A 21,082-nucleotide genomic window follows, 5' to 3' on the forward strand; every position below is an offset into this window, starting at 1 on the left:
AAATCAGGTTATATATATATACTTTGATGGTATTTATATACCGTGATGAATATCTATATACTTTGATGGTATCAAATAATAATTAACCAGTCTTTTCACTGAAATATTGCACACATATATATATATATATATATATAAATGGCATTAAAGAATAACGGAGTAGTGTTTTCACTGAAGTACTATATCTTCCTCTTTGATACCATCAAACAGTAAACGTGAATTAACAGTTAAAAACAGGGGTATGAAAATAAGGGGATAACCACTCGTAAATAGTTTATCTTTTTCAATACTAAGTGTTTTGGGAAACTTACATAGATACACTATATTAAAAAAATACTTATCATTTATAACAATAACATTTTTATTTTCAATAAACACTTATAATACAGTTTTAATACATATTACAGAGAAAATTTTATAAAACATCTATAATACAAATTTTATTGATGAATAATATATTTATCACACACTTTAATATACTTATAATACATTGTGTCAATTTCTTACAAAGCAAGCATAATATATTTTAAAAACACTTATAATACATTTATATCACATGCATAATTTACTTTTAATATATAATGCAAAAGTATCATTGTATTACTATGTATTGCTATAAATAATAATAAATAAAAGTATTGCTAAAATTAGTAATTATTTATTAAAAAGTAGTAATTTTTTCAAGTGTTTTTTCCCATCAATCTTTATAGGAAGAGGCCCAAGGCTTCATGCAAATATAGCCCAAATAATTTCCAAATGCAATGCAAACTCATTATTGTGGCCCAAAATCCAACATATATATCAACTCAAAAATACTCAACAAATCTTCCTCTTCTTCAAAACTAAGAACCAATTCAAAATTTGAAAATCTCAGAGGGAAAACAATGGCGTCGAAATCAAGCATGAAAGGTTTCTACAAGCAGAAGAAGAAGAGTGGCGGCATCACAAAACCATCGAAATCAAAATCTACCAAACCAAAAAACGCTGCAGCTATTGGCTCTAATGTTACTCAGCCTTCAGCACTCATCTCTCATGGCTCTCTCGATTTGCAAGGTCAGATTTTTTCAATCTAAAGCCCAAATTTATTTCACCCCTTTTCGATTCTAACTCTGTTGCGTATTGGGTACTTCTTAATTTTGGTATTAGGGTTTGTTAAATTTTGTGCATTTTTTTTCTGAGGTAAACTAGGAGTTCTCTTTTGTTCACATGTTTGTGCTTTGAGGTTTGGTGACCCTTTTTAGCCCTTTATTGGACTCTTGCTTTTGTTCTATTACAAATTAGGGGTTCCTGCAACTAGGTATTCTCTTAACTTTGTTGCAAAACCAAAATCACAGACAAATTCATTGTAGAGATTTAATGAGTTACTATGAGACTAAAACGGCGAAGACAACAATAACTACGCCTCAGTCTCAAACAATTTGATGTGTATGTACTTTGTTGTTTTGCTTTATGAGAAAAGGGACACCTTTTCAACTTTTTCCTTGAGATATGATTGAGAAGGGACTTTCGACTAGCGTCTAGCCTATCAAATTGTTCACTTTGATATAGTTTTGGAAGAAAAAGTGGAAAAGAAGAAAACATTATTCGAGTTCTTTAAATTTTTTGGGAGTTTGATACTTGTGTTTTACTGTTTTACTATACTATATTTTCACTCATTAGAGTTGGCAAATCTCTTTAAGCTAAGGTTCAAGCGAGATAGTGGATAGTCTATATTCTATAACCTACTCTCGTGTTGGTTAGAGGTGCAGCTCTTCTAGTATCAGTATTGACCGACTAGGGACTAGGAGTACTCAATAACTTGTTGTATAATATTCATTCAGTAAGTAAGGTGGTATAGTCGAGGTGTGCTAAAGCTCAACTCCACACCACCGTTATTTAAAAAAAGAGAAGCTTTTTGTATTGTAGTCACTTGGTAAAAAAAGGTTGTATAAAGGAGATTTACTCCAAGCCCCAAGGTAGTAAGATAGCTTTTCCCAAGATCTGATTGTTGTGAGATAGAATAATTACTATTCCGTTTCTTCCACTTACAGCCAATTATCTCATTGTTCTTCTTTCATTTTGTTTGAATATCTTCTTTAAGATACTTTATTCCTCTAAAATATGATATGCTCGTGATGAATAATTGAAAAATGCTTGATGAATGTTATACACAGAATTTTTCAGTAGAAAAACACGTCTATTTTTTGTCAATTCAATGATGTTGAAAAAGCCAGGAAACAGCCGTCCTACCTTGGTAGGAGTAAGGTCTGCGTACATTCTACCCTCCCCAGACCCCATGTTGTGGGATTTCACTGGGTTGTTGTTGTTGTTGTTGTAATGATGTTGAAATCGCTAAAAAACTGGTATCTCTCTTGTTGAATGCTTGGCTTAGTCCTTGTGCATATGCCTTGTCATACTAACATTAGAAGTTCATACTTTTGATTAACTAGCGACATCCTATATGCAATTTATGCAAAAGATCCAATTTGTCAAGATTTTTTGGGCAAAATGATATCGTATGGAACAATGTGCTATATTCTTTTCCAGGTTGGAGGGGATTGAAGAGGTCAAAGTTGTTATTTTCTCGTTTTTACAATGATTTATTAATAGATGTATTAAAAACGTGGCTGCTAAAATTGGCTTGTCACGTTGTCTATATGGTTTAGCAAAAAGGAATTTGCCACTACTTCAAATAAAAAATAATGTGCTAGAAGAGTTGCTGAATGATATAATCAACCTGGTAGGAATGGAAACATCTGCCTACTAGGCATGAAATACTATTTACTAAAGTGACTAGGAACTATATCACCATTAGCAATTTCCTTCAGAAAATTTTAGCAGGTATTGTGATGGAAGGTTTTCATATAGTGATGCAAGGGAAGTGACCACTGAGATTTTTTCTGTTTCATTGCCGACCATTTGGATTTCATAGCTTCGGAAGCTTAATAAGGAATGTACAATTTACGGACACTACACATAATCTTTCTGTTCTTTTGGTAGTGAGCTTACAAAAAAAATGTGGGAAATTTTCAAATTCTGAAAGTCAATGTTCTTTCTCTTTCTCTTTTTTCCCTAATATATTTCGTGATCTGAAAGACGTTACTTTTGTGTACCACTATTGCCAAATCTGCAGATATTTATGATCAGAGTGAGGAAGTGTTGAGGCAATTCGACATGAATATGGTTTATGGGCCATGCCTTGGAATGAGCAGACTGGACAGGTGGGAGCGTGCCAAGAAACTTGGTTTGAACCCTCCAACAGACGTGGAGCACCTTTTAAGGTCTAGAAAGGTTCGGAATGAGTCCCTGTGGGATGGTCGCGTTTAGCCCCCTTCTGCATTGTTCCGGTCTTTTGGTTTACGTCTAGTTCCATGGCCTCTTTGTTTTCATTTTCTTCTTTCGGAGGGTTGGGGGAAGGTATCATATGTACAAAAGATGTACAACAGCTGGCTGTACTATAAGTATCTTTAGATATGCTCTACTTGACTGTAATTTTAATGTTATTTGCCTTGAAGTTTTCCGTTTCTCGTGTGTGATTAATTTGCTGCTGAAATCTTGGTGCAAATCTTTCATAATTGCGTATTATGAAAAATGTGAAGGATATTTTTAGTATATTACACAAATTTTAGTTTTAAGGCTTCATTTTTTTATACTCAATGAAGAGCTCAATCTTAATTAGATCTCAACCATTAATTAAGTCTATTTGTGCTTTAGGGTCGAATTTTAATTATTCAGATCTTAATAATTTTTGTTCCGTATTACTTTATAGGTAGGTCTGAATAATTAATATTTATTTAGAACAAAGTATTAGTATTGTCAAGATGTTTATTGAAAAATTTCTACAACAATGACAATAAATGGATTTTATTCATTCATTTTTATCTCCATCACCCATCATTATCAACTATTATCACACGGTCTTCATTGCTGTCAATAACTAAAATCAGTCATCACTAGTATTAACCATCATTTACAATCATAATCGCCCTTATCATAATAACCACAAATTACTACACACAATTACCATCACCAGTCATCACTAATAACGTTAATCACTGTCATTTACTGCCAATAACTAAAATCAGTCATCACTAGCATTAACCACTATTTACAATCATAATCACCCTTACCATAATAACCACAAATTACTACACACAATCACTGGTCAGCACTATATAACGTCAATCACTGTCATTTACCTACACTATTAACCATCACAATCATCCAACGAAACTATCAATCATTCCCACCGATCATCATCACTAACCAATAATGTGATCACCATTACCTATAACTATTAGGCACACCACCATCATTAGTCATGACATCATCCTCAATACCCAAAACCATCAACACTAACCATTACCTCCACCTCCACCGACCATCATATATATACTTTTTAATATTTAATGTTTTATTAGATTTTATATAAAAAATAATTTTTATAGATGTGTATCTAGATTCAAATTCTTAAATCTTAATAAAAGTAAACAAGCCTTAAGATTAAAAAATTTAACCATTTTTTTTTTAATATTCTTATAATTTATGTTCCTTAAAATTAAGACACAAACGAGACGGCTATTGGGGGTGGGGTGGGATATTCATAATATAGTTGGGTCCTAAGTTGATGCCGCGTAATTCTAAGCAATGGTGCTCTCCCACTTCTCCCTCTTTTGATATTCCGAAAGCTCTGCATTTTTACAACATCCTTTCTTCTCTCTCCCATTCTTCATCATCAACCTTTACCTCATATATATAAAAAAAACCATTTTCATGTTCCATTTTAGCATCTTTTGGAACCCCTTTTATCCAAAAATAGAGCAATCTTCAAAGGCTCAAAACCAGGTTCAATTTCAAGAACCAAAAAAAAGGTACTTTTTTGGTTAAAGAACTAATTTTTATCCTTTACCCATTTTGAAGAAAGAAGAAAAAATCCTCATTTGTAAATTGGGAATGTTCATATTGCAACTTATGTTTGTGGGGTTTGAAAAAGATTGTGTCTTTATCAATTGTTAGCCGACCTTTTGTCGTAATGTTTATTGAAACTTTAAAATTTTCTTGTGATTGGTGAACTTGTCCTTTCTTATGTGATAATTGATCAGTTTCTGTGGGTAATTGTATTTTAGGTATGTATAGTTGCTGAGGACTCACACATTGTGCTGTGAAAATATGAAAAATATTTTGTGGGTAATTGAATTGTAGGTATGTATAGTAGTTGCTGGTAAAAAAGGAGGACTTACATTAACAACAACAACAACATCACCGTGTAATCCCACCAGGTGAGGTCTGGGGAGGGTACGCAGACGGTACTCCTACCTCATGGAGGTAGAGATTTTGTTTCTGAAAGATGTCCGGCTCAAGTAAACTAAAAAGAAAGAGGAGTTACATTGTGTTGTGAATATGAAAAATATTTGTAATGAATCTAGACTCTAGTTGACCAATCTTTTTAGTGAATAACATTTTTGTTTTCTGCTTGTTCAGTTGGTTCTCATGTGGTGTTTGAAGTGTTGGAAGCATAGAAGCTAATCCCACAAAATACCCTTTTGGATTGAGTTTGTACATAGACTAATTTATTTTGGGGTCACGAGCGAGCTCGTAGCAGAAGTTTCGAGAAGCTCCTGTACAGTTGGTTATGAATTTGGTTAAATGTATGAGAAGTAAAGGTGAAAGTATAAGGAGAGGATATTGTACAGCTAAGTATAGACCATGACTAGTGAGTCTTGTGGAATTTCAGGCCAAAACGTTGGCAATGTTGTTCCGCGTACTGAAAATCATGATGACAGGTATAGACATAATGTATCCATGCAGACAGGCGAAGAGTTTTCGGAAGAGTTTCTTAGGAAAAGTTTGACACTGAGAAAAGCAAACATAACAACAGATGTAGAACAAAATCAGTCAGTTAGAGGTATTTCGAATCCATCTCAAAATTGCCATGTTGTCTCTAAGGAGCTCCATGACCTCCTTGGGATAAAGAGAAGTGATTCAGACTCTGGTGCCGAGTTTTCGGATTATTCTCCTAGGATAGCATATGCACCGGAAGGTGAAAAGAAGACTTATTTTGATACAACAGGCAGATGTAACAGGGAGTATAATGTCAGTGGACAACAACCATCAAGATTCTCAGATGAGAGGTCTAGAGATATAATAGCTCCATGCACAACTGGTGGAGACATTCATGCATCAGAGTCCCCTCATTCACATCAAAACCATAACCCCGAGGCAGGAGTTTCTGAGAGTTGTGGCAATGGAAAGATAAGATTACTCTGCAGCTATGGGGGTAGAATCTTACCAAGGCCGAATGATGGGAAGCTTAGATATGTGGGTGGGGAGACGAGAATTATATCAATTAGGAAGAACTTAACTTTCAACGAGCTTGTAAAAAAGACAACAGCAATTTGTAATCAACCTCATACAATTAAGTATCAACTTCCTGAAGAAGATCTTGATGCACTTGTATCCGTTTCATCCGATGAGGATCTTCAGCACATGATTGAGGAATATCATGACTTGGGAAAAAGTTCTCAAAGGCTACGGTTGTTTCTTGTGCCTTGTGCTGATTCTGAGGGCCCTTGTTCCTTTGAAGGAATGACATTACAGCAAACAGAAGCTGACTATCAGTACGTTGTTGCAGTAAATGGAATGCTTGAGCCAGGTCATCGTAGAAGCTCTAGCAGAGAGACCTTTGCAAACCAAGCAAGTCAATTTGCAAATGCTTTGGACTGTAGCCCTATTTGCCAAAGAGATTCCCCAACTTATCTCCCGTTTGAGAACCGTAATGGAGGTAATTCAATGAATATGAAGTTTCTGCTCCGAAATCCCAGTTCTTCGTATGTCAACATATCTCAGGTCCCCTCTACTTCATATGTTCAATCATCTCCTTTATCTCCAGCAACATTTCAGATCAAAGATCCCAACCGTTCCCATGTCCTTATGTATGATAATGTTGCAAGTGTTGAATTTCCTGATGCGTGTAGTCCATATGCATTAGAGGAACCACTATATGAAAATTCCTATCACGTTGATACCACAGGCTACTATTATAATTGTCCCCTTGAGACCACTCCAAGGACAAATTACCCTAGTAAACAGTCTGTGTCTTCTTCACAGTTTGGTCAAACAGAGTTGGATTCTAGGAGATTAATGTCAAACAAAAGGGAAATGCATTTAGAAAAGCTAAACCATTCTCAAAATATAAGAATGTCTCCTGAATCTGATATTCAAGCTACATCTGCTTTCAGCATGCATCAAGATGCCACTGATCAATCACGATTGGTAGAGGGGCCCAATTTATCAAGAGAAGAATCAATAAGCTCATCCCCTTTAGATTTTCTACCAGAAAAATCTCCATCACTTGCAATGTCTTGTTCATCACAACAATGGTTAACAAAAGAGCATGAGGTGAGAGATGAAAATCACCCAATTGCCAAGAAGGAGAATCAGCCAAATATAGAAGCCAGAGAACGCAACCAAGAGTATGCTGAATGGAGTCAAAGCACAACAAATTGGATAAAGAAGGCATGTCCTCCTTTCAACAAGTGCAGTAGAAGCTCTGAGGTTCATGCAAGCAATATATCAACTGTTAATGGCCTGGAACATGAGTTGAAATTGCCAAAAATTCTATGCTACTCGGAGCCGGAACTTAGTGTCTACACATCATCATCAGATCCCAAAATCCAAGTGGAAAAACACACTTCTTCACCACCTATCCCTCAAAAGAATTCGTTGGTCACTTCCAAACAGCACCACATAGATGATGATATAATTCAAATAACAGCACCTCATACTCAAGCCTGTGGAGGCACAAAAACTGCTGTACCATCTATTTCTCATGAATATTCAACAAATATTACTGGTGGGAGATATGTTAATTACAACTTAAGTCCTTCAGCACCTGGATGTCTCGTTAAGGACCAGAAGGAATCCAAACATGACCATCATGTTGTGGCTACAACAATGAGCAATACAACGGACTCCTGCAGATATTATGAGCTGCAGCCTTCTATAATAAAGGATAGTAATGACCTCCAAAACATACAATCTGTGCCATTTCCATCTGATGAGTGTAGTTTTTATTTGGATTGGAGAAATCCCCTGACTGGTGATCTATCAATTCCAAATTCAGCTGCAGATGTGGCTTACACTCATGAGGTCTCTTTCCATCAGAAACTTGTGGATGGTCCTCATAAGTCTGAGGAAAAGGGAAGTGCTGATAGAATTGCTTATGAAAAGGCAGCATATGGGAATGCTTCGTTTCTCCATTTGCAGCAATCAGATGATTCATACGACAGAAAATTACGAGAAATTGCTGTTATTGTGGAAGATGTAACCGATAGTGTGCCTCCTGATATACCCTTATCTTCAACAATAGTTCCACATGTGCAAGATGAACCTAGTGATGGGCTGCCATCTGCTGAAGAAGAAACCGACGTCGAGAATGTTCTTGAAGAATCTGATTATGAGGTAATAATTCTTGAGTCATTGGCATCAGTTCTCATTTGGTTTTTGAAACTAACTTGATCAGTTCATGAATCTGTAGGATGGCAAAAATGGTTCTAATGGAACGAAAGAATCTGTCTCTGATTCTGCGATCATTGAAAAGGAGGCCGGGATCTATGGCTTACAGGTCCAGAGCTAATTTCATCAAAAGATGAAATCTAATATTTGTTTTTGATATGTAGTGATGCTACTTTTGCTATCCCGGATTGCTAAATACAAATGATTGCTTCCTGAAGCACAAAGTCTGATATCTTGTGTACTTTATGCATTTGATCTTTCAAGTTCAATACTTTACCTACTATGTCATAGTGAATGAAGCAGGAGTAGACTGTGGCAGAGCCAGGAATTTATGTAAGGGGACTAAAAAGAAGTACTATAATATCACATTTGGAATTTGAACCTATATTCTAAAGCAATTTTTGAAACTTCTTTGCCACTACACTAGAATCTTTCCTTATGTCAAAGGGATTCAAACGTTTGTATACGACCAAACAATATTTTACTTGTTTATATAGTATAATTTTTGGACGAAAGGGATTCAGTTGACACCTCTTCATGGATCCATCCCTGGGAGTAGACTACACCAGATACCATATATGAATAGCACATGATGAAGTCTGCAGAATAACATTTATATTTTTCATTTTCCAGTCAAATTTTATAAACAAGAAAGCATGACTAAGGCAATAAAATGCAGATGAGACTGTTCTTTTCAAGAATTCTGAAAGTGTTTTTCCTTTTATACACAGTTATAATATGCACTTAATTTTTCAGAAACTTCTGTTTCATTTATGTTTAAGCTTTTTGTGGTCATAAACTGCCATAGTTAGTTACTATGTGCATAACTCAATTAATGGAAAAGTTTAACTTTTTATTTACATTTTTCCCCTTATTAAGATTTTACATCACTTGCAGATAGTTTTTTCTTAATTTGAACTAAAATCAGTGAGTTACTACTCGCAGATCATAAGAAACAGTGATCTTGAAGAGCTACAAGAATTGGGATCTGGAACATATGGAACAGTATATTATGGGAAATGGAGGGGAACAGATGTTGCTATCAAGCGAATAAAACAAAGTTGTTTTGCTGGGAGTTCATCTGAACAAGAACGACTGGTAGGTGCAACTCAGATTCATAGAGTCAAGTTACATTTAGATATGGATGGAACAATCACATTCCTAAAGCATGCTAAGAGAAGTTACTCGTAAAGAAATCAAACGTACTGACTTATTCTTTGTCGAGTTAATAATTCTAACAACAACAACAACAACAACAACAACAACAATCCAGTGAAATCCCACACCGTGGGGTTTGGGGAGGGTAAAGTGTTGCCAGACCTGACTCCTACCAAGGTAGGACGGCTGTTTTCGAGTGACCCTCGACTCAATAAAAGCATAAAAAGAGGTCAGATACGACTAAGAAGTACAAAGCAATATGAGAAAAACAAATAACGTAAGTGACACAGATAAAATAGAATACTGAAAGTACAAAGAGTAATAAATAATAACAAAAATCATAGCACAAAAAATTTATAGTGCGCTAATACGCCTACTAATAAGGCAGAATAACGAGACTTTGTATTAGCCTTCTACCCTAATATGGGCCCTCCACACCCTCCTATCTAGGGTCATGTCCTCGGTTAGTTGTAACTGCGCCATGTCCTGCTTAATCACCTCTCCCCAATACTTCTTCGGCCTACCCCTACCTCTTTTGAAACCATCCATGGCCAACCTCTCACACCTACGCACTGGGGCATCTGTGTCTCTTCTCTTCACATGCCCAAACCATCTCAGTCTCACTTCCCGCATCTTGTCTTCCACCGGGGCCACTCCTACCTTGTCTCGAATAGCCTCATTTTTAATCCTGTCGCTCCTGGTATGCCCACACATCCATCTCAACATTCTCATCTCGACAACTTTCATCTTTTGAACGTGAGAGACCTTAACTGGCTAACACTTTACCCCATATAACATAGCCGGTCTAACCATCACTTTGTAAAATTTGCCCTTAAGTTGTGGTGGCATCTTCTTGTCACATAGCACACCGGAAGCGAGCCTCCATTTCATCCACCCTGCCCCAATACGATGTGTGACATCGCCATCAATCTCCCCACTACCTTGCATGATAGACCCAAGGTACTTGACACTATTTTTTTTTTGGATGGCTTGGTCACCAAGCCTAACTTCCGCGCCAACCTCATGAGGTGTCTCACTGAACTTGCACTCTAAGTACTCTGTCTTGGTCCTACTCAGTTTAAACCCTTTAGACTCCAAGGTATGTCTCCAATCCTCCAGCTTAGCGTTAACTCCGCTACGAGTCTCATCGATCAGGACTATGTCGTCTGCGAAAAGCATACACCATGGCACCTCACCTTGAATTTATCGCGTCAATGCATCCATCACCAAGGCAAATAAAAACGGACTAAGAGCTGATCCTTGATGCAACTCCATCACAACTGGGAAGTGCTCTGAGTCCCCTCCTACTGTCCTTACCCTGGTTTTGGCACCCTCATACATGTCTTTGATCACCCTAATGTACTCCATAGGTACACCTTTAGCCTCCAAACATCTCCATAGTATCTCTCGTGGAACTTTATCGTAAGCCTTTTTTAGGTCGATGAATACCATATGCAAGTCCCTCTTCCTCTCCCTATACTGCTCCATCAATCTCCTCATAAGATGGATGGCTTCTGTAGTTGAGCGCCCCGACATAAATCCGAACTCGTTCTCTGAAATAGACACGCCTCTCCTCACCCTCATCTCCACCACTCTTTCTCACACTTTCATAGTATGGCTTAGAAGTTTGATACCTCTATAGTTGTTGCAGCTCTAGATATCCCCCTTGTTTTTGTATAGAGGGATCATTACGCTCGACCTCCATTCTTCGGACATCGTTGTCGTGTTAAAGATGACATTAAATAAGCTAGTCAGCCACGTCAAACCTACCGAGCTCGCGCTCTTCCAAAATTTCCCAAGAATCTTGTCAAGTCCGATCGCTCTTCCCCAATGCATCCTACGCACAACACTCTTAACCTCTTCGACCGTAATACTCCTGCAATACCCAAGATCGTGATGCCTCCCTGTATGCTCCAAATCTCCCAACACGAAGTCTCTGTCCCCTTCGCCATCTCTGTTTAATGAGAGTCTCATCTACCAATATTTTTCCATGTTCGTCCTTAATGCACTTCACTTGATCTACATCGCGTGCCCTTCTCTCCCGCGCCCTGGCTAGCCTGAACAATTTCCTATCTCCACCTTGCTCTTCTAGTTCAGCATAAAGACGTTCAAAAGCTGCCATTTTTGCCGTCGAAACCATCGACTTCGACTTCGCCTCCTTCCTCGCTATCTTATAAAGTTCCTTATTCGTCCATTTCTCCACCTCATCCGTGCTTTCTATCAACTTCGCATACGCCATCTTCTTTGCCTCCACCTTCCCTTGCACTTCTCCATTCCACCACCAGTCCCCTCGATGCCGACTACGACTATCTGTCGAGACTCCCAACACTTCCCTTGCTACAACCCTAATACAACTAGCCATCCTATCCCACATGCTGGTCGCATCCCCACTACTATCCCAGGCCCCCATGTCCTTCAATTTCTCTCCCATCTCCAGGGCACTAGCTGTGGTCAAATTCCCCCATCTGATCCTAGGTCGATCATCCCCGAATATTTTTTACTTGTAATCCTCTATTGGTAAATGCCTTATTATTTTGCAGATCAAAGAGTTCTGGAGAGAGGCTAAGATTCTATCTAAACTACACCATCCAAATATAGTGGCACTCTATGGGGTGGTTCCAGATGGACCTGGTGGAACCGTGGCTACAGTTACTGAATATATGGTCAATGGGTCACTAAGGAATGTCCTGGCTAGGAAGGACCGGTGCGTCTGCTGCTTCTCAATTCCACTTATTTGTAGTTTCAATATTTTTGGGCCCATGAAACTAGTCACATTCAAAGAATTTGATCAAAGAAACTAGTTGCCTTTTTCCAGAATATGACCCATGGAATTACTCAGTTCTTGCAGAGCGCTTGATCGGCGAAAAAAACTTATGCTTGCATTAGATGCTGCTTTTGGCATGGAGTACCTGCATTTAAAAAATATTGTTCATTTCGATTTGAAATGTGAAAACTTGCTAGTCAACTTGGGAGATCCACAGCGCCCCGTGTGCAAGGTAAAGGTTCAAATGTGTCTGTTTTGATTATAAAATACCAAGCTCCTCTTCAAGTTTTACTTTATCTGGTATATAGCCTGTAGCCAGCAAATTTAATTTTAAGTTCTGGAAGATGAAAAGTGGTTCATGTCTATTACAACGTATTAGTTTCAAGATGATTTGGTTAACAGTGTTCCTTCTAAACATGTACCCTGACACTTAAATTTTCAGGTTGGTGATTTTGGATTATCACGGATTAAGAGAAATACCCTTGTTTCGGGTGGTGTTAGAGGAACACTTCCATGGATGGCACCGGAGCTATTGAATGGGAACAGCAGTCGGGTTTCAGAAAAGGTAAGATCTCTATGTTAATATGCAACTTCAAACTGGACCATGAAGAACTTTATTATCCCAGAGATGAAGTAATGTCATTAATCTGTTTGGCAGGTTGATGTGTTTTCGTTTGGCATCACAATGTGGGAGATCTTGACAGGAGAGGAGCCTTATGCAAACCTGCACTGTGGTGCTATTATTGGTAAGCTTCTAGATGGTACTCTAACTAATTTCATGCCTAATTATGGAATTCTAAGAATATGCTTGGAACTGCCTTTCGATGATAAAGCACGTTTTTACACTGTCAATAACTCCAAAGTTGCATTCTTATTGTTTCTGTCTTTGAAAATTTGGTTTACCCTCCCATAAGCTGATGAGCATAGAAGAAATTCTGTTTACTGTCATGCTTTATATTGTCGTATACCTATCTGATCATTGCTTTAATGCATATAAGTATACACGGGACGGTTTTCAATGGTAAAAAAACACTTCTTTGAAGGAGCCATTTCTCCTCTCTGTATGCATCTTTCACCTCCTTTCCTCTTTGTTGTTCTCTTTTTCTCTGTTCACTTCTTTTGAGGAGAGTAGGTGATTGAAATATTTGCTTCATCGTGACTATCCCTTAATAAAGAAGGTTCACGCGTTTCACTGGAGTCTGGAAGTCAAACATCAGTACTCTGCACTACCAAACTCGTCCGTCATTTAGTGAAACTTCAAAGAAATTGAATTAGGAAACAAGAGTAACAACGATAAACAACTTGGAATATACCGTAAAACATTTCAATATCTCCTTTCTCACAAGAAATTAGACGCTATGACCTTGCTCACCTTTCTTTTTGGGACAGATGGAATCGTTGTTCTTTCTTCTGCTTTTACGTTGTAAGATAACATTCCACACACATGAAGATGAACAAATATTACATTTTCCCTTCTGCTGCATGACAATTTGAGAGTTTTTGTGCAAGCTTGAAGATTTGAACTAATTTTACAAATTGTGGATGAAGGTGGAATTGTAAATAACACACTCAGACCTCCCGTCCCACAACGTTGTGACCCTGAATGGGGAAAACTGATGGAAGAGTGCTGGTCGCCTGATCCAGAAGCAAGACCATCATTTACGGAGATAACAAACAGACTTCGCGTCATGTCACAAGCGCTCCAGCCAAAGACTCGAGTAAGGACATGAAATTGTACAGCCCATGCTTGTGTAAAGAGTAGTTTTATAGGAAAGAAAAAAAGTATAGTCATTGTCCTTTCTGTTAAAACTTTCAGCTTCCTCTGTGTGTAAATGATGAAATAGCACATCATTTTGAACATTGGATGCATAATTGATGTACAAGATTACAACAACAGGAAGTGTACGCATGCCTTACTACTACCTCATGGAGGTAGAGAGGCTTTTTCCAAAAGATTTGATATACAAGATTACCTCTCCAAATTACTTCACTTGCTTTGTGTTTAATTTGGTATGCGATAGTGCAAACTGCCTATCAAATAGATTCAATGTTTACACATGGATACGGTTATATACATTCTCATTATCGGAAGGATCATTCAAACCTATGTAAATAGATTGATGTTTACACATGGATTTCCTACGTTGTTACATTCCATCTAGAATTAAAAAATACGCAGAATTGTATATGTTTTTTTTTTACATATCTCTCTATTGAGATCCTATAGATTTTGAATATTACCCATCCTTTCAATATATATCAGGCATCTGAATAATTCGAATATTTGCTCAATAAATATAATCCGTTCATGATAAAATAAAATTTCATATATGAGTTCGATGCACTCTTATTTTCAACGAGTGACCCATCATTCAACGCGAGTCAAAGCATCTAATCGGCGAGTTCGTTAAATATTGTTAACAAAAATAATACGAGTAATTCATTATTCTTAACAATAAATCCCGATTTTTTTTTGATTCATCATGCTATTACTCTTGATTTTACATACAATTACTTTAAATCTTCAGTAAAAGGCATTTGAAATGTGAAAATTTCTTAACACTATACAAATCATTTCAAAATGATTTGCGTGACAAAATTTAAATTAATCCTATCAATAAATTTTTGATACCGAATGGTCAAACTTTTTTAATAGAAAGAGCTGTCCCTAATCATCTATGTTAGTGGTTGTTTCCAACTGATTTAGTAAATCAGACCCATTAATCTTGTCCGCATTAGCCAAATCGGACTGGGGCACGCATCTCAAGACATTCACTTATCACGTTCCCAATGGCGCGTGGAATTCAACGAGCGGAGTCTCGAGAGAATATAGCAAATGTAAATTTTATTATTGTATCGTATTGCAGAAATAGATTCTATATTAATTGTTCCTATTGTTAAAAATAATTAATCCAAATTACTGACTTTGTTTACTTTTATTTATCAATTATACTTTTAAAGTGTCAATTAAAAATGTAAAAAGTAAAAAAATATATTTTTAATATACTCTTTCCGTTTATCTTTACTTATCTAATTTTACTTGTTCAATTTAAAAAATTAAAAAATAATTTATCAATTTGTATCTCTTCTGCCTTTGTTATTAAATGCCATTTATTTTTAAATATTGAGATAACTTATAATTAATATAAATAATAATAAAATTATTTTTTTATTTATCAAAATAGATAAATAAATTAACATTATTTTTAGACGAATTATTTGAGTTTACGAATAAAATATTTGAAAAGTCCCAAAAGAATATCTGAATAGCGTCACCAACTCTTATCTTTGTTCATTCTACCCATCCTTTTTTAGATAAACTTTCACGTTTACTCAATTTTGCAAATCCCAATACAGAGACCGCCTCTCTCTTCGCTATATATATATATATATATATATATATATAGAGAGAGAGAGAGAGAGAGAGAGAGAGAGACAGAGAGTAGAAAATTCAGCTCATTGTATTGGATCATCAATTCTTGAAATCAGAGAAACAATCAATTATGGACAAAGCAATTGAGAGACAAAGAGTTCTTCTTCAACATCTTCGTCCTTTACAGACTTCTTCTTCCTTGGAAAACATCGAATCATCCATTTCTGTGAGTTTTTTTTTTTTAAAAAAATTGGATTCGGTTTTGTTGTTTAATTTCAATTTAGTGATGTGGATGTGTTTTGTTTTTTGTTTTTAGTCCATTTTTTGTTTTCGATTTGTATTTGTTCTTGAGTTTCAGTTTCCTTTTTTATTGGGTGTGTTTTGATTCGTGTTTTTCAATTCAATTTTGAATTCGATTTGTTTTATTGTATTCATCGGAGTGTTCACGATCGTTTTTTCGATGTGGGTGTGGTTGATTTTGATCGATTTGATTTTTCAGAGGAAGTTATGTTTTCAGATTTTAGATGGTTTTTATTGGATATGTTTTGATAGAAAGTTTCAAGTCTTTAAGCTTATCTATCTCTATGAGTTCCAGACCCCACTTGTGTCCAGACCCCACTTGTGTGATTATCGTGGCGTTGTTGTTGTTGTTGGAAAGTTTAAATCTTTGTGGCTATGGTTTGTAGTAGTTTGTGTTTGGGTACTTAGCTCAATTTGGTTCATAGGTGAAAGGTCTAACCATAAGAAGCTATTAATTGTTTCATGTTTGTGTAGGGGGGCAAGATCAGCTATTGAGTACGTTTTTATACTATTAGTAGAATTATGTTTGGCCCAGATCTGATGGCCTATTATTTTTTTTTTGGGAATTGCAACTTGGTCAGCGGTAATGAATACTATTATTGGGGGGAAAAAGTAGCTCTTTTCAAGTTAGTGTCTTTCAATTAGGGTATACCCTTTCTCCTTTTAGGCTGTGTTTGGTATGAAACAAAATGTTTTTTTTCATAAATATTTTCCTAGTAAATGTTTTTTTTTGGAAAATTAGTGATTTTCTAGTGTTTGATAAGTAAGAAATTCCAAAAAGCAAGTATTTATTCAGTAATCTACCAAAATACTGTCGTGGGGGGGGGGCCTCGGGGTGGTGGTGGTTGGGAACAGGTTGGGTGGGTGTGGAGGAGACGATTAACTTGGAATCTCTCTTGTGAAACTTGATTTTCTCAATTTGCATTAAGGAAGTCATTTTCCAATATACATAGCTTGACTTACAATTTCAATGATAGTTTAACAGGTTCTCTGAGATAGCTCAGAAGTATATTAATTGGTGTCTTGGGAAAAACAGAAGAAGAATCTTTTTTAATTCCTGACAAATTGATTTGTGTTGTGTGAAAGAACACATACTAAACCCCCCCCCCCACCACCACCACCGCACACACTTTTTTTTTTTTGACTGTCCCTCTGCTTAATTAGACCAATTTCATGAAGATACCACTTGTGGTGCATTAATTGGTCTTTTGAACTTAAAAAGACTATAAATTTAGTAACTACATAAGGACATCTCAAGTTGCTGTGTCCTCCTTAGATATAAGGAAATACTTTTTGTGATTGATCGATTAAAAGGTGGTGAATCCTAGATGTCCAATGGTGGATGTGCCTTTTATCATGTTCGATCCTGTTGCAAAATATGACAATTATATGTTAACTACAAGAATGTTCAGTTGATCTTATGGCATATATTAATTGTAATACTTGAGTCTTTTTCTTTTTGTTAATTGGCTTGTTCTTGAATACTTCTTTCAGTGTGAATCAGAGGTTTCATGAGACGTCTATTGTTTTGTTGTATGACAAATAGAGTCGTCTTATTTTCAAACATCTGGTATCCTAAAAAGCAATTCATTATATCTTTTTTGTTCCTTATGATCTCTTAATTTTCACCAGGCATCTGTATGCTCTGCTGGAGACAGTGCTGCTTACCAGAGGACTTCTGTTTTTGGAGATGATGTCGTCATAGTTGCGTAAGTTGTTACAGCTGATGACATCTGTAGCTTCAGTTTCCGAGATAATGTCGTCAACTTTGCACTGCTCTCTTGCTTTTTCATAAAAAATTTCAAAACTTCTCATTTGCCAACATATGTGGTTTTCTTGGATGAATGAGCTGTATCCTTACAGTGAAAACCTATTTGTTCCTTGCAGTGCATATAGGACTCCTCTTTGCAAAGCAAAGAGAGGAGGCTTCAAGGATACTTATCCTGATGATTTACTTGCTCCAGTTTTAAAGGTGGGTCACACTAAACTTAGTGTGGATTGACACACTAAACCTAGTGTGGATTGATGTCAAGATTATTAAAGATATTTACCTTTTATTCTTTCTTAAAATCTTCACTACAGGGGGTGATTGAAAAGACTAATGTGAACCCTAGTGAAGTTGGGGATATTGTTGTCGGCTCAGTGTTGGCCCCAGGTTCCCAGAGGGCAAGCGAGTGCAGGATGGCTGCATTTTATGCTGGTTTTCCTGGTAGGTGTTTTTCTTAGTTCTCATCATTTCATGTATGAGGTTATTGTTTCAAGAGGCTAATCTCTCTTTCTCTCGAGCAGAAACTGTGCCAATTAGAACTGTAAACAGGCAATGTTCATCAGGCCTTCAAGCAGTTGCTGATGTAGCTGCAGCTATCAAAGCTGGATTTTATGACATTGGTGTGTTCATTATTTCTTTTTGCTGAAGTGTATTGCAACTGTATCCCATGGATACCGTGTTTCTCCCAATTGTAGTGTTTGGCTGACTTACCTCCCATAAATCAGGTATTGGTGCTGGATTGGAGTCTATGACCACAAACCCAATGGCTTGGGAAGGATCAGTCAACCCAAAAGTATGTCCTCGTTTTATCGATAGCATACTGTTGCACTTTTTATTATATATTGTCAGGCTTATTTTCTTTGGGGATGAGTCATATTGGAAGGATTGTCATAACCTGTAACATTTGATCTCAGGTTAAGACAATGGTACAAGCTCAGGACTGTCTTCTTCCTATGGGTATTACTTCTGAGAATGTTGCACATCGTTTTGGTGTGACAAGGCAGGAACAAGACCAGGCTGCGGTAAGTCAAGTAGACCTTTCAATTTACGATCATGTCTATCTGGCATATATTCACATCTCATTTTTATTTCTGCTGCTAGGTTGATTCGCATCGTAAGGCTGCAGCGGCCACTGCTTCTGGAAAATTCAAGGATGAAATAATTCCTGTAGCCACAAAGGTAGCATCCGTCTAAATTTTGATCACTTGGAATCCAGTAATAGCTAATATCAACTATACCCTCTTACGCTCTGCTGTTTTCTCTAAAGATTGTTGACCCAAAAACCGGAGATGAGACACCAGTAACCATCTCTGTTGATGATGGAATACGACCAAATGCCAGTGTGTCAGACTTGGCAAAATTGAAACCAGTGTTCAAGAAGAGTGGAACTACTACTGCTGGTAACTTGATAGCCTTCAAAGTCCGAAATGTAATTTAAAGTTCGAGTTTGGTTAATAAGTTCTCTTCTTTTGCTGCAGGGAATTCCAGCCAAGTTACTGATGGTGCTGGAGCTGTACTTCTTATGAAAAGAAGTGTTGCAATGCAAAAGGGACTTCCTATCCTTGGTGTATTCAGGTTTTTCCCTTGCTAATTCTCACATGCTATATGTAATTGCAGTAACGTTACTTACAGTCAGAAAGTCTTATCGTTTCCTTTATGTCTTACAATTCCTTCTCATGCCTGACCTTGGGGGTGTTTGGATTGGCTTTGTAAAGTAACTTATAAGCTAAAAGCTAAAAGTCATAAGTTGGTCCTACCCAACTTTTGGCTTTTAGCTTCTTTTTTTTTACTTTTTTGGGCCTAAAAGTAAGTGCTTAAAAGCATTTTTGTTTTTTCCAAAAATTAAAAAGAATTCAAAAGTTGCTTAAAATAAGCCAATCCAAACACCCTCTTAGTCCGGTAAAGATAGTATAGTTTTTGCATCTTTGTTCTTTAATTGGTATTCGTCTTAAAAGAGAACTAACTCCCACTGTTCATGCAGGACCTTTGCTGCCGTGGGTGTAGACCCTGCCATTATGGGAATTGGTCCAGCTGTTGCAATTCCAGCTGCTGTCAAATCTGCAGGCCTTCAACTTGAAGATATTGATCTCTTCGAGATAAATGAGGTAATCCATAAATTCATCATCTCTACGTCTTCAATGCATTGGACAGTTTCTTGACTATGATTCGTGTTTAGGCATTTGCATCACAATTTGTGTATTGCCGGAAGAAGCTTGAACTTGACCCAGAGAAGATCAATGTCAATGGAGGCGCAATGGCCATCGGGCATCCTTTGGGTGCTACAGGTAAATTTGACCGTTTCATCCAATAGTAATTACATTTCTTAAATGAAAGTGTCATCTATGAGTATGCCTTGTACCATGACTATTTTGTTGTGAGTTTAGACATGATATATTGTCATTCAGTTGGCTCCAACAACAATCTTATCAGATCAATGAATGTTAAAGTACACATGGGCCTCTTCCACATTTGAACCACTCTTAATACAGAATTGGGATGGTTCTCTGGATAATTGGATGCACTTGTTAGCTTTAGTAGATGTTCACATCAATGATTATTCTGATGAGAAATGCTTTCTCTATGTCAAAACAGGAGCGCGGTGTGTTGCAACGCTGTTACATGAGATGAAGCGTCGTGGAAAAGACTGCCGCTTTGGTGTAGTGTCCATGTGCATAGGTAATCTTTTTCGCTTCCTTCCTCTGCTCTCTCGCATACCCAAAGCCCAAAATGAAATTCTTCATCAAACCTTAGGAATGGTTATCTCATGTTGTTCTTTTGCATTTCTCAACAGGCACTGGAATGGGTGCTGCTGCTGTCTTTGAAAGAGGAGATTCCTGCGATGAGCTACTCAATGCCCGTAAAATTGACAGCCACAACCACCTTCTCTCCAAAGATGCTCTTTAAAGAAGAAAGGCATACACAGTAGTTTCATTAAATAGTATTTTACAGAGAACAGCAATAAGTGTAGCTTTGAGACAGATTCTTGAAGAAATGAGTTCTAGAATTGCATTAATTTGGTAAATTGCTTTGGTATTTCATGGTCTGTTTTCCGTTAAATTTTTAATGTGAGAACAGTTGTGTTCCTTTCATTTGGTTTGAAGATGATAATAAAAAGCAGCTTACTTACCCTTTTGTTGGGGGAGAAAGAGCATATGAATCGTCTTAGTCTTCTCCTGCAAATACAGATTCTGGAAAATTGGTGTTACTGCCAATGACAATAACATAC

General features: G+C 36.9%; 3 protein-coding genes across 3 annotated transcripts; all 3 read left to right on the top strand.

Moving 5' to 3' along the window:
• The first annotated feature begins 813 nt into the window (after positions 1-813).
• Positions 814-3,503, top strand: LOC129881893 (uncharacterized). Its single transcript, XM_055956009.1, has 2 exons — positions 814-1,053; positions 3,113-3,503. Exons 1-2 carry the CDS (start codon positions 885-887, stop codon positions 3,304-3,306), a joined length of 363 nt encoding a protein of 120 aa, XP_055811984.1. The 5' UTR covers positions 814-884; the 3' UTR covers positions 3,307-3,503.
• A 1,961-nt stretch (positions 3,504-5,464) lies between these two features.
• LOC129883231 (uncharacterized) lies at positions 5,465-14,391 on the top strand. The gene is made up of 8 exons (XM_055957844.1): positions 5,465-8,439; positions 8,516-8,602; positions 9,439-9,591; positions 12,192-12,355; positions 12,491-12,647; positions 12,858-12,980; positions 13,074-13,161; positions 13,964-14,391. The coding sequence occupies exons 1-8, from the start codon at positions 5,686-5,688 to the stop codon at positions 14,143-14,145; spliced, it is 3,708 nt and encodes a 1,235-aa protein (XP_055813819.1). The 5' UTR covers positions 5,465-5,685; the 3' UTR covers positions 14,146-14,391.
• Positions 14,392-15,799: 1,408 nt separating this feature from the next.
• LOC129883233 (3-ketoacyl-CoA thiolase 2, peroxisomal) lies at positions 15,800-21,013 on the top strand. Its single transcript, XM_055957850.1, has 14 exons — positions 15,800-16,014; positions 17,721-17,797; positions 17,976-18,060; positions 18,171-18,297; positions 18,378-18,476; positions 18,582-18,649; positions 18,771-18,878; positions 18,958-19,035; positions 19,124-19,256; positions 19,335-19,431; positions 19,838-19,961; positions 20,033-20,141; positions 20,449-20,532; positions 20,648-21,013. Exons 1-14 carry the CDS (start codon positions 15,919-15,921, stop codon positions 20,758-20,760), a joined length of 1,398 nt encoding a protein of 465 aa, XP_055813825.1. The 5' UTR covers positions 15,800-15,918; the 3' UTR covers positions 20,761-21,013.
• The last annotated feature ends 69 nt before the right edge of the window (positions 21,014-21,082 follow it).

Source organism: Solanum dulcamara, chromosome 3 (assembly GCF_947179165.1).
Source record: "Solanum dulcamara chromosome 3, daSolDulc1.2, whole genome shotgun sequence".
In the NCBI taxonomy this organism is placed as follows: domain Eukaryota; kingdom Viridiplantae; phylum Streptophyta; class Magnoliopsida; order Solanales; family Solanaceae; genus Solanum; species Solanum dulcamara.

Bases quoted from the DNA above. Each gene is read 5' to 3' on its own strand.
- LOC129881893 (XM_055956009.1), top strand. From the start codon at position 885: ATGGCGTCGAAATCAAGCATGAAAGGTTTCTACAAGCAGAAGAAGAAG. The intron at 1,054-3,112 runs GTCAGATTTTTT...CCAAATCTGCAG, and splicing joins TGGCTCTCTCGATTTGCAAG to ATATTTATGATCAGAGTGAG.
- LOC129883231 (XM_055957844.1), top strand. From the start codon at position 5,686: ATGACTAGTGAGTCTTGTGGAATTTCAGGCCAAAACGTTGGCAATGTT. The intron at 8,603-9,438 runs GTCCAGAGCTAA...TACTACTCGCAG, and splicing joins CCGGGATCTATGGCTTACAG to ATCATAAGAAACAGTGATCT. The intron at 13,162-13,963 runs GTAAGCTTCTAG...TTGTGGATGAAG, and splicing joins GCACTGTGGTGCTATTATTG to GTGGAATTGTAAATAACACA.
- LOC129883233 (XM_055957850.1), top strand. From the start codon at position 15,919: ATGGACAAAGCAATTGAGAGACAAAGAGTTCTTCTTCAACATCTTCGT. The intron at 18,061-18,170 runs GTGGGTCACACT...TCTTCACTACAG, and splicing joins TACTTGCTCCAGTTTTAAAG to GGGGTGATTGAAAAGACTAA. The intron at 18,879-18,957 runs GTAAGTCAAGTA...TTCTGCTGCTAG, and splicing joins AGGAACAAGACCAGGCTGCG to GTTGATTCGCATCGTAAGGC.